Raw genomic sequence first — 12,954 nt, 5'->3', positions numbered from 1 at the left:
GTGTGGGGTAACAGTTCGGTAAGTTAACACACGACTAATCCGTTCGACCACCTCAAATTCAAAACGAAACATGATATCACTGAATACCAGCGCGCGCGTATTATTCCCATTCCAATATATCTTAGTGGTGTAGCACATAATCTCGATTTTAAGAATCGTTGTTGTGTTTCTTTTTAACTGAAAAGACATCAGTTAGACAATATTCTAATTTTAAATTTGGGGTTTCATAAGCTCCAAGCCATAATAAACATTAGACCTACTTAAGTCTCTGCAGCTAGTGTACTTAAATTTTATTTATCTGCAAAATTATGTTGTATACTTACAGTTTTGCACAATATATGTTCTCAAAACTACATACACCCTTTAAAAAAAAATACATTTAGCAGTTGTTTAGCATGGGTCTGTGTAATCTGTTCTGAAATGGTTTTATTATAATATACTGTATATCGTTATCGCAAGAGGCTGCAATGTATATCACAATATAGATTTTAGGCCATAACGCCCATCCCTAATTGATAGCCTATAGTAGTTGATAATAACATAGGCCTACCTAATGTTGCCTATGGACGGTAACAGTACAGTAGTAACCTTTTACAGTCTATGAGTAGAACAGCTTTCTCAAGCAGTTTGTGATGCATTTTGGAAACAGGAGATGAGCCCCTGGTCTAATGCGCCACCTGGCTTGAGAAACCCGTTCTCAAAGACTTACTTTTATAGTCATTATTTGGGTAGCACACATATTCTGAATGCCTTCGGCAGAATTCAAATGAGCCATTTTAATCTAGATTAATCTAGATTAATTTCAAAATTAATCTAGATTAATCTAGATTAAAAAAATTAATCTATGCCCACCTCTAATATATATATAAATTTAGTCCAAATTTAAATGTTTCTAATTTAAATAATTTATTTTTAGATAATTAGATTTTTTATAATTGATCTAAAACTGGTGTTAATATTTATGGTTAAATATTTATTAAAAATCATTCTTAATCAATGAAAAGGCTATAAATGTGTTCAGACATTAACTTCGCACTCCTGCACTTCTTCCATGCTGTACATTGGGATGTATATGAAGAGTTCAGATGCAAAAGCCTCTAAGTGCCATCTGAAATTTTCTTCTAGAATGATCATTTTTATCAAGCTCGTATATTTAAGTTCAGTAATTTCACTTACATGACAATTAATAGGTAATTTTCTTTGTCATTTAAGTGAAATTACTGAATTTAAATATACGAGCTTGATAAAAATTATCATTCTATAAGAAAAATTCAGATGGCTCTTAGAGGCTTTTGCATCTGAACTCTTCATATATTCATACATTATTTATGCAGTACAAAGCAATGAGAGCCTACAGTAACTGCAATATTTCAATGAAATCCACAAAACAAACAACAGAATGTTTCGAAGAACTGTATAGTTTCATTATGACCCAGAAAAGATGCTGATTTTATCAGTGCTTAAAATGTCGAACATCTGCGTTATTGCTCTTTCAGATATGACTTTCACACACGAGGGCAACAAGACATTTACCGACAGATTGGTCAACTTTGAGAAAATGGTGAGTCTCGCAAAGGAATCTATCTCTCCATTTCAGAGACAGTTTTAAATGAGACGTCCTGAATGTTTCTGTGTGTGTTTTCCAGAGAATGATTGCTAACACAGTCCGAATCATGAGATACTGCCGAAGTCAGCCATTCAGTAAGACAACAGTGTGAACTTCATATCAGAATCATGTTTCAGTTCAGCTGATTCTGATGCATTTCTCTCTCTCTCTCTCTCTTTGGTATCTATAGATCAAGAAGCGCCACAGGTGACAGGTAAAAGCCATCAGGATGTGCGTGGCTATGTGCGTCACATTGGTGTGATTGACAACCAGCGCACGCTATCCCAGCTGTCCCACCGGATCGAGCCGCGCCGGTCCTGATGCTTCAGTGCTGCTTTACCTCTGCCAGTGAATAAGCTATAGCTGTATATGAGCGTATATCAGCATATATCCAGTCAAACATGTCTCGGCTCAAGGGCTTTCCATTCTCTGGCTGGTTGTGTGAAAGCGTGGCTTCGTTTCGGTGTTCGGCTGCAGGACGTTTGGACCGCGGTTTATGACCTTTGTTATATTCTGCCACAGATCAGATGTTGCCTCTTATTTTCAGATTGTGTTTGACACATGGTGTATTAGAGTTTGGAATCGATTGAAAATGAAGTTTCTTCCAAAGCGTATGTTCTGTGGCAACTTTTTTGAGACTTTTTTTATGCTTTGAATGAGATTCTGGGCATGTTGAGTTTATGTTGGTTTTGCACTACCATTAAAAAATTTGAGGTAAGAATCTTTTTTTTTTTTTTTTTTTTTTTTAAGAAATGAATGTGTTTATTCAGGAAGGATGCATTAAATTGATCAAAGTGACAGTAAATACAGTGAAGAAAAATCTTTTTGAAATAAATGCTGTTTTGAACTTTCCATTCATCAAAGAATCCTGAAGAAAATCCATCATGGTTTTCTCAGAAATGTGAAGCTGAACAATAATAATCAGAAATGTTTCTTGAGCATCAAATCAGCATATCAGAATGATTTCTGAAGGATCATGTGACACTGAAGACTGGAGTAATGATGCTGAAAATTCAGCTTTGATCACAGGAATAAATTACATTTTAAAACATATTCAAATCGAAAACCGTTCTTTTAAATTGCAAAAGTATATTATTGTTTTTACTGTATTTTTGGTCCAATAAATGCAGTATTGGTGAGCAGAAGAGACTTCTTTCAGACACATTAACCCCAACCCTTTGAACGGTAGTGTACATCAATCATCACAAAGCATTTTGAATTTCATATCTAAATGAGATTTTTTTTATTACATTTTTTTTATGTTGATTTATGGAAGTTTGGGGCTGGATGTAAAGATAAAAGATATTTATATGAACTTAAGCATGAAGTAAAAAAAAAAACTTAATGGTGAATTGAGAACATGTGAGCACATTTCGAAAGCCTATTCGTGGCTTGTCTGCAAATCTTGTACCTTTGTGTGTATTGTGTAAATAAAACTGCCATAAGATGCATATTTACTGACATGTCAAAGTCTTTTTTCATTCAGAATTGACCCTTCGTTAAGCCACGCCCGAAAACCGCCACAGGCCAATCGTGGCTTAGCAACCGTAACTAGGCGCAGGAGGTCTAGCTAGCTTTCGAGCGAGGGAAACTTGCCGAAACGTTCTGCGTATGGATTGTGCAAATCTGATACCCGGTATCCTAAAAGTTTGGACAGGGGGGTGGAATTTATTTTTCCTTAGATATTTAGATATTTCTCCTGTTCGCCAAATATCACTAAATATCTCCTTGGGAATGTCCGGTGCATTCATACTGTAATAGATGTGCTAGGCGCGAAAGCTTGTCAGGCGTAGCAACAGTAACTAAGGAGGGCAGGGCTTAGCGAAGGGTCAATTGTGTATTTTCACAATTCTTTTCAATTTGTTTCAGGTCATACACTGAACAAATCTGAAAAACGTATCCTTTGCCGAGATCATCCATTCACCTCACAGGTGTGGCATATCAAGATGCTGATTAGACAGCATGTTATTGCACAGGTGTGCCTTAGGCTGGCCACAATAAAAGGCCACTCTAAAATGTGCAGTTTTACTGTATTGGGACCCCCATGAAAAAAAGTTGTTGATTGTGGCCTGTGGAAAGTTGGTCCACTCCTCTTCAATGGCTGTGTGAAGTTGCTGGATATTGGCGGGACCTGGAACACGCTGTCATAAAACGCCTGCATCCAGTGGACCCTCCAATCAATTGCTACATCTCATGGCATGCTCATTTGTATGCCCACCATAGATTATCTGTGTAATTTATTGTGAATATCTTTCAGCTTAATTTTCTAAAGAATTCTCACTCAATTAAAAGTTTTTAACTCGAACTTGGTAGTAAAATTAAATCATTGCACTTGTATTAATGCAATTATTTGGCTGTCTGAATACTTGATTCTGATTGGCTGCAGGGTGTGCGTTCAAACCATGTCAGGGCTCCAGACTGCGACCAATTGGTCGCATTTTGCGACCATTTTTCCTGGCGGTGCGACCAAATATTTATTTCGCTGGTCACAACGTTGCCGAGCAGCGAATCCAAACAAAATGAAAGCGGAACGAAAATGCGCTGCTCATTTATGCTTCACGGACCGTTTATTAGTTCAGACCAATAATAGACAGCGCAGCGCCAGCGCCCCGAACTTGCCAGTCGCGGGCCGATCTCGATCACGCGACACTGTTACTTGGAGATCTAGTGAAGAAATCAGGGGCGGCTGGCCAATAGAAAATAGCTATGAGCCACACTCATTAAATAAATAAGTAAATATATACATAAATCATACATACAAATAGTCAGTATTTGTGTGTTTGAGATATTAAATGCACCCAGTATATATGAAAAATATGATAGAAATTAAAAATGTCTGCTTTTTCAACATGTCTCCTCCACCTGCATGCAAGTCTCATCAGCTCTGGGGCACTGGAGTCAATGCCCCAAAGAGGCGGGTCTGTGGAGCAGCTTAGCCAATTGCTGATTTAATATATAAATGTTTGACATAAACTGTAGCCAATCAGCGAGCTCAAATCTAGTCAGCTATGGGCGCTTCTGTTCAGCGCCCCAAGCTGCGAGCGCACTCATGCGTGGATGCGTCATGCTAATGCCTTGTTTTGCTTTCCGTGATTACATTTTAAAACAACGGGGACAGATCCGGCATGGACAGTTACCGGACTGAATGAAGTGAGTTCAATTTCAAATGCAAATGGAAAGTTTGTGCAATTTGTTTGTTTTTGTGTAAGGAAGCCTCGATCAGCCTTGTAATATGGCATTAAATAATTACTGACTTTTTCACAGAGCACTGGTATCATGCAGTTTGTGTTAAATTGTGTTTGGGTGGTTAATAATTATTATAATTATTTTTATTTATATAGATAGATTTACGATGACGTCACATTTCTCACGCAACTCCTTACGGCGCCATCTTGTGTGTCAAGTGGGTCAAGCGTTTGTGTTACGGAGCATGATAATATCCTGAATCGGCATTATTCTGAACATGAAAATCATACGATTGTTCTCCGTTTGGCTGGAGTTAATGTTCAGTGCTGCTCTTGTGAACATTTAGAGGTTTTGTGCTCTGGAGATGTGACACTTTATCTAATAATTTCCAAGATGGGCTAGCTAAATGCACTAGCTCTCATCGGCTGTCAAATCGCTGTACCCAGGCGGCTGCTATCGACACAGCCCTTGAGAGGTGTTGGCTGGGCAGAAGCACACTCTGACGATTGTCCACCTTCATCACTTTCTCTGTGGCCACATCAGCTGGTCGAGCCAGAGGCAGAGGCTACACCTGGAGCACATCGCTCCGTGCCTCTGCTCTCCATCTCTCTCCTACACTAAATTAGTTCGGAGCGTTGTGTTGTTGTTGTTCCCTTTCAAGGGAACTCGCGCTGCGTCAAGCGCTGCGGGAACGCCCCTGCGTGAACGCGTCATGAAGCACTCGTGAAATCAGTCCAATGGCGTGACGGGACGTCATAGGCGGGTGACGTCATTGACCAGGAAACTATAAAGCACCCCTGGACCAAACAATGTCAGCTTCTGTGTCTTCACAAGCGCTCTATGTGAAATCGTATTTGTCTATTAGATGTGTGTTTGTCTTTCTATATATATATATTATGGAAGGAAAGCAGCAATTTAAGCAGTGTGTCACTCCCTGTCCTCGCTTTATTACGGGTGGGGATACACACAAGCTTTGTGTGATGTGTCTGGGACTAGAGCATGCCCAGTCAGCTCTCGAGGGGGCTGGCTGTGAACATTGTGAGAGGCTGGCAATGAGAACTCTCCGGTCCCGCCGAGCACTCTTTGAGGAGGGTGCTTCGGCTCGCGTTCCCCAGGGCTCGGGTCCCGCTGCTGCTGAGGCACAGCGAAGACGCTCGTCCTGGGGTTCGCAGATGGATTTAACGGCGGGGTTAGAGACGGGTGATCCCCTATCTCTGCCTTTAACCGTTGAATCCGACGCTTCAGTTTGCGAGTCAGAAGCACACGCTGCGGTTTCTTCTGCTCGCGCTGAAGCGCAGGTGCAACAGCACTCCGGTTCCGAGGAACTGGATGTTGTGAGCCTGGGTGATAATGAGGATTTTGCACTGTCACACACAATCACACACACACACAAGAGGAGCTTTTGGAGGTTGTCACTCGTGCTGTTGCTAGATTAAATCTGGACTGGCCAGCCGGTGAGCAGGAATCATGTCAGTCAAAAAGTAAATTAGATGAACGATTTCTGCCATCTAGATCTCAACCTCCAAAGCGGGGCTTACCGTTCTTTCCTGACCTCCACACTGAGGTGTCGAGGTCATGGATTAGACCGGCATCATTCAGAGTTTTTAACCCAGCGACATCTGAATATTCAAATATAGTAGGGTTAAAAAAACATGGTTATGCGGCGATGCCTCAGGTGGAAGAGACGCTTGCTGGCTATCTCTCCCCTGAGTCTGCATCGTCGCTGAAAGCCCCGCAACTGCCCACTAAACCAGTAAGAACAACATCGGTTTTAGTGGGTAGGGCATACTCAGCAGCAGGTCAGGCGGCCGCCAGTTTACACACTATGGCGGTCCTACAGGCATATCAAGCTGATTTATTAAAAGATATAGATGATGAATGTGAGGAAGTGGGGAGAGAAACGATAGCGGAGATCAGGAGGGCAGCTGATCTGTCTCTTCGGGCCACCAGGGAAGCGGCGAAGTCTATCGGCCGCTCTATGGCAGCACTGGTGGCCACGGAAAGGCATCTTTGGTTAAACTTATCTGACATTAAAGAAAGGGATAAAAAAAATTTGTTAGATGCCCCTGTCTCCTCTACCGGTCTTTTTGGCGACTCAGTGAACTCGGTCGTCGAACGATTTCAGGAAGCGAAAAAGCAGGCAGCTGCATTTCAAAAGTTTCTTCCCCGAAAAGTCTATGTCTCTGGGGCTGCTGGGCGGGAGCAGCCCCAGTCGAGTATGCCCTCCTCCCATAGAGCTCAGAAAAAGGTGAGCGTGGCTGCCCGTGCTCCCCCAAAGAGAGACTGGGGGCCGGGACAGCGCGCTCAGCCAAGGTCTTCCCGAGGTAGAGCAGATCTGAGGACTGTGATTATCTCCAGGAAGGCCTCGGCGAAGAAGTCCTGACGTCAAGGGCATCAGGATTTCGATGGCAGTCCCCTCCGAGGGGAATCGGTGTGTCGAGGCACCCGTTTCCTCTCGGTGCCATCAGGGGGCAGTGTTGCCAACCCTGCCACCTCCGGTGTTTCAGGGCGCAGCGGTCCTCAGCGATTACTCATCTCCATGTCCGCCCGGAAACGTAGCGGCATGGGGAAGCTCGCACCCTCTGAGGAGGGTTCGAAGTGGGTCAGTTCGGTTGCTTCCTGCCGGTGCGCCGTTTCAGGTCGCCGAGCTGGCCGCTCAAATAACACCAGAGACCAGCCTCGAGAGGCTGGTTCCCTTAGTAGAGCATCTGGCAGCGTGGAAACTTCTGCCAAATGTCTCAGATTGGGTCCTGCGTACAGTGGAAAAAGGGTACAGAATTCAGTTCGGGTCATGCCCGCCCAGGTTCAACGGGGTAGTACACACGGTAGTAAACTCCGAGCAGGCTTTGGTGATGGAAGGAGAAGTACAGACACTTCTGCAAAAAGAGGCTATAGAGAGGGTTCCTCCCCACAGCAGAGAGTCAGGGTTTTACAGCCCGTACTTCATAGTTCCAAAGAAGGATGGGGGGCTGCGGCCCATTCTAGATCTGCGCCAACTAAATCGGGCAGTCAAGAAATTAAAATTCAAAATGCTCACATTGAAACAGATTGTGTGTCACATCAGGTCCCAGGACTGGTGTGTCACAATAGACCTAAAAGACGCATACTTTCACGTCTCCATCCTTCCGCAACACAGGAAGTTCCTCAGGTTCGCTTTCGGGGGCGAAGCGTACCAGTATCGGGTTCTTCCGTTCGGCCTAGCACTGTCACCCCGCACGTTCACAAAGTGCGTGGATGTAGCTCTGGCTCCTTTGAGACTCCAGGGCATCCCCGTGCTGAACTATATAGACGACTGGCTCATCCTGGCACAGTCAGAACATCAGGCGGCCCAGTATCGAGATACTGTGCTAGCTCATATGAAGACGTTGGGGTTAAGGCTAAATGTAAAGAAAAGCGTGTTAGTTCCACAACAGAATACCACTTTTCTGGGCGTAGTATGGGACACAAGGACCATGAGAGCCTGTTTGGCGCCCGCCAGGATAAAATCGATCCTGGAAGCCGTGCGCAGGATAAGACTAGGCCAGTCACTCACTGTAATACAGTTTCAGAGAATTCTGGGTTTGATGGCAGCAGCGTCCAACGTGATTCCTTTTGGCCTGCTGTACATGAGACCCTTACCGTGGTGGCTCAAGACCAGGGGGTTCTCCCCGAGGGGAAATCCGTTTCGCATGATCAAGGTCACGCGGCGATGCCTACGTGCCTTAGTTATGTGGAAAGATCCTTGGTTCTTGTCCCAGGGTCCGGTGTTGGGAGCTCCTTGTCGTCGCTTAACGCTAACGACGGATGCTTCCCTCACCGGTTGGGGGGCGACCATGAGTGGTCGCTCGGCTCGGGGTCTGTGGAGCGACCATCATCTTTCCTGGCACATAAACCAGCTGGAGATGATGGCCGTGTTTCTGGCACTCAGACACTTTCTCCCAGACCTCAGGGGCCACCATGTGTTGGTTCGCACGGACAACACAGCGGTGGTCTCCTATATAAATCGCCAGGGGGGTTTACGATCTCGCCGACTTTGGAAATTGGCACACCGAGTTCTGGTTTGGGCCCAGGGGAAGTTGCTATCAGTTCGAGCACTGTATATTCCGGGTTACATGAACAAGACGGTAGACTCTCTGTCGAGACAGGGAGTGGTGCCGGGGAAATGGAGACTCCACCCCGAGGTGGTGGAGCTCCTTTGGAGTCGATTCGGGCAAGCTCAGGTGGATCTGTTTGCGTCTCGAGAGACAACGCACTGTCCCCTATATTATTCCCTAACGCACCCAGCCCCCTTGGGGTTGGATGCCATGGTACAGACGTGGCCGAGGCTACGTCTGTATGCCTTTCCCCCCCTGGCATTACTACCAGGAGTTCTGGAGAGAGTTCGCCGGGACGGGGTTCGGCTCTTATTGATAGCCCCGTTCTGGCCGGGCCGAGTATGGCTGTCGGACATTGTGTCCCTCCTCGAGGGTCCTCCGTGGGAAATTCCGGTCAGGAGGGACCTTCTCTCCCAGGCGGCGGGGTCAGTGTTGCACCCGTGTCCAGAGCTATGGAGACTGTGGGCCTGGCCTCTGAGGGGGATCAGCTCATAGACTCAGGTCTTTCTACTGAGGTAGTGGAGACCATGTTGCAATCCAGAGCTCCTTCCACGAGGAGGCTCTATGCCCTAAAATGGAGAGTTTTTGCTGCCTGGTGTACAGACCAGTCTGTAAATCCAGTTGACTGCCCAGTCGGTTCAGTGCTAGATTTTCTTCAAGAAAAGTTTTCTTCGGGGTTGTCCCCCTCCACCTTGAAAGTATACGTGTCAGCTATATCTGTCTATCACGTTCCTCTAGAGGGTGCGTCAGTGGGGAGACACCCATGGGTAACTCGCTTCCTCCGTGGTAATTTGAGGCTAAGGCCTGCGGCACGCTCGAGGGTGCGGACTTGGGATTTGGCCATTGTATTAGAAGGCCTAGCCCTGGCCCCCTTTGAGCCCATTGAAGAGGTTCCAGAGAAGTTTCTCACATTAAAAACTCTGTTTCTTCTATCTATCTCTTCTCTTAAAAGGATCGGGGATTTACAAGCTTTGTCAGTTGCTCCCTCGTGTCTTGAGTTTGCGCCTGGTATGGTGAAAGCGTTCCTGTTTCCGAAGGAAGGTTATGTGCCTAAGGTCCCCACTAATGTGGCAGGTCCAATAATGCTGCAGGCCTTTTCTCCGCCTCCGTTTCAAGACCAGGAGAAATTAAACTTGCTTTGCCCAGTTAGGGCTTTAGATGCATATGTCCACAGAGCTGCCCTGTGGCGCAAGTCTGATCAACTGTTTGTGTGTTTTGGGTCCCCGAGTAAAGGGAAGCCCGCATCTAAGCAGACTTTAAGTAAGTGGATAGTCGAGGCTATCTCACTTGCATATGAGTCGGCCGGTCATCCTTCACCACTAAAGGTCCGAGCCCACTCGACTAGGAGTATGGCTGCTTCTATGGCCCTATTGTCAGGGGTTTCACTTCAAGAGGTATGTGATGCGGCAGGGTGGTCCTCTCCGCACACTTTTGTGAAGTTTTATAACCTGGATGTGGCTTCGACTCCAGGTTCTTGGGTGTTTTTAGTATAATGTGCATTACGATTTCACATATACAGGCACTTGAGGACTATGGCGACGTGGGTATTCAGTTCCCGCAGCGCTTGACGCAGCGCGAGTTCCCTTGAAAGGGAACGTCTCAGGTTACGTATGTAACCATGGTTCCCTGAGAGGGAACGAGACGCTGCGTCGCTTTGCCATACTCCCGGCATGCCTGTGACCAACTTGTTCGACCTATCAGAAGCTGACATTGTTTGGTCCAGGGGTGCTTTATAGTTTCCTGGTCAATGACGTCACCCGCCTATGACGTCCCGTCACGCCATTGGACTGATTTCACGAGTGCTTCATGACGCGTTCACACAGGGGCGTTCCCGCAGTGCTTGACGCAGCGTCTCGTTCCCTCTCAGGGAACCATGGTTACATACGTAACCTGAGACGTTTTTTTACCCAGATGGTGTTGTCTTGACACTGAGTCTAAATGTACCGTATAATAAGGGCTGTGCAGATATCAGCCGCCTGGCTACAGCAATGTGAACCGTCAATGCAGGGCTCCAGACTAACTTTTCCACGAGGGAGAGAGAGCAAGACAGCGCTTAGTTTGGAGACGGTGAAGTCTTGTTTACATTTTCGCCTGGCTCCGAAGAGAGAGGGAGTGCGCGCGCGCGACCGGCTCTCTCTCTCTGCTCGTTCTTTCAGTTAAACATGCGCCCAGTTTATCTACATTACTCACCGATCAAATAAGACTTTGGCGGGACAAAAATTCACTTTGGCGGGCGCTAAAACAAGTTCAATGCAGGAGAATTCATGCGTAAATTTAACTGAGTAGTACATGACCATGCACTCGCACAAATGCGACCACATAAAATTTTAACTCGCACATTCTCATCATATCTTGCCTTGCAAACATCGTCTAATGTGTCCCTGTAAATAACCTTCACCTTGTCGCCAGGTTTGGAGGAATTTGTCATCGTTATCTCAACACAAAAGAGTCAAAAATACTTTATATTAACTGGCTTTCTATTAATGCAGGACAGTGAATGAGCCGTGTCTCCCAGTAGCTTACTGATAGCTTTGATACACAACATGGCTGCGCGCCGCAGAGGATAATGGGTAATTCGAAAAACGGAAACCCATCGAGCGACGTGTTGGAGACGCCTGCTCTAGGGCTCCGCTTTGTAGGCAACTCGATACTTTTTTGCTACTTTGTAATAACTTTCTGCGACCAGCGTTTCTGGAAATGAACGAGAGTAAACCCTTTTTTAGACCTGACTAAATGAAATTTAAGACCTAGGATGAAAATATGGCCGTTTTAAAGACTTTTTAAGACCCTGCGGAAACCCTGTTTAATACAAAATAAACACTGACACACCAGTAAGCCGGTTAGATAAAATACTGTGTCTGACCCAATCAACGGATTGACATACATCAATGGGAGGCAACAATGATAAGTAAATACAAGTGTCCAGTAACACTGGCACTGTCACCTTGTAAAGTTACTGTTACTCTCAGAGACAAACTTTTGGAATACCAAATTTTGTAACTAAGAAGATTTTATAACAGCTTTGCCTTCTATTTACCATTAATCTTATTGGATAACCATCAATTATTAACAAGATAACGTCCCTATTTGAATTCACCCAAAAAACTGTTGAATTTATTATAATTTTAGAAAGGGAGCAGACAATAAAAGAGAAAAAGTGAAAGTGACTCGGAATTTGTTTTCTGCATTCAACCCATCCAAGTTAGTGAACACACGTTAGGAGCAGAGTCGTGAGTAGTGAACACACACACACACACTGCAAACGTGGATACACACACCCCGAGCAGCGGGCAGCCCGTGTGGAGCTCAACGCAGCAAAAAGGAAATCTAACAGAATCCAGTAGATCGAATGAACATTAAGTGTTGTGAGTTGTTTGACCAATATTATCACTTAAACATATATTCTATTCTATAAATATTTTGAAACAAATTTCCATGACTCTCCCAAAACTTAACAGGATTAATTAGTTTTCCAAAACTTTTGGAAATTGCTATTTTAACATTCCATGACTTTTCCAGGTTTTACATGATCGTACGAACCCTGAATGCAATTCTCTTAAACTATAAAAGGTTCTCTCAGACTCAAAAGAAGAAAAGCTAATCATTTGGTAATTGAAGCTTCAATGTGCAGTACGTATAATGTGACAGTTCAAAAATGTGGATTAAAAAAAGGCAGAAAACAAAGAAACCTCAAGGGGGAATTCTCCAAAAGCAGCAGACACCCCCGCCTCCGGATGCAAGGCATGTCCGGCTAAGAGAAAAATAAACACTCAGTTAGTTTACTTTTAATAACATGGGGGTTTTCCATTGCATATTTCACTTACCTCTGTAAAATCAAAGGCCCCTGCTGTCACAAAGCTCAGTGAATACTGAAATGGTAAACATTACAAATACATTTGCTCAGATACATACACTGGATACACATACGCAACACATCAGCTTTATAAACTTCCCATCAGGACAAAGACACCACAGCTGTTGCTCTGATGTTGCCATGCACAGAGTAAAACCACCTTGGAAAAGTAAAACAATTTCCAATGCTTTTACAGTCATTTATTCAAATGAATATTGGTACCGTAATATCGTTGA

The 12,954-nt window shown here is 44.7% G+C and overlaps 1 protein-coding gene across 4 annotated transcripts in view; it reads left to right on the top strand.

The window, feature by feature from the left end:
* Positions 1-3,063, top strand: part of rapgef4a (Rap guanine nucleotide exchange factor 4a) — an 85,502-nt gene extending 82,439 nt beyond the window's left edge. For all 4 annotated transcript variants that reach the window (XM_082176066.1, XM_082176065.1, XM_082176068.1 and 1 more), the window contains 3 exons: positions 1,497-1,561; positions 1,647-1,701; positions 1,797-3,063. In XM_082176066.1, the coding sequence (XP_082032192.1) occupies positions 1,497-1,561; positions 1,647-1,701; positions 1,797-1,927 (251 nt within the window). In that variant the 3' untranslated portion in view covers positions 1,928-3,063. The remainder of the gene's footprint in view (positions 1-1,496; positions 1,562-1,646; positions 1,702-1,796) is intronic.
* Positions 3,064-12,954: the final 9,891 nt, after the last annotated feature.

Source organism: Leuciscus leuciscus, assembly GCF_965113295.1.
Source record: "Leuciscus leuciscus genome assembly, chromosome: 7".
Taxonomy (NCBI): Eukaryota; Metazoa; Chordata; class Actinopteri; order Cypriniformes; family Leuciscidae; genus Leuciscus; species Leuciscus leuciscus.
This window is presented reverse-complemented; position numbering and strand designations above follow the sequence as displayed.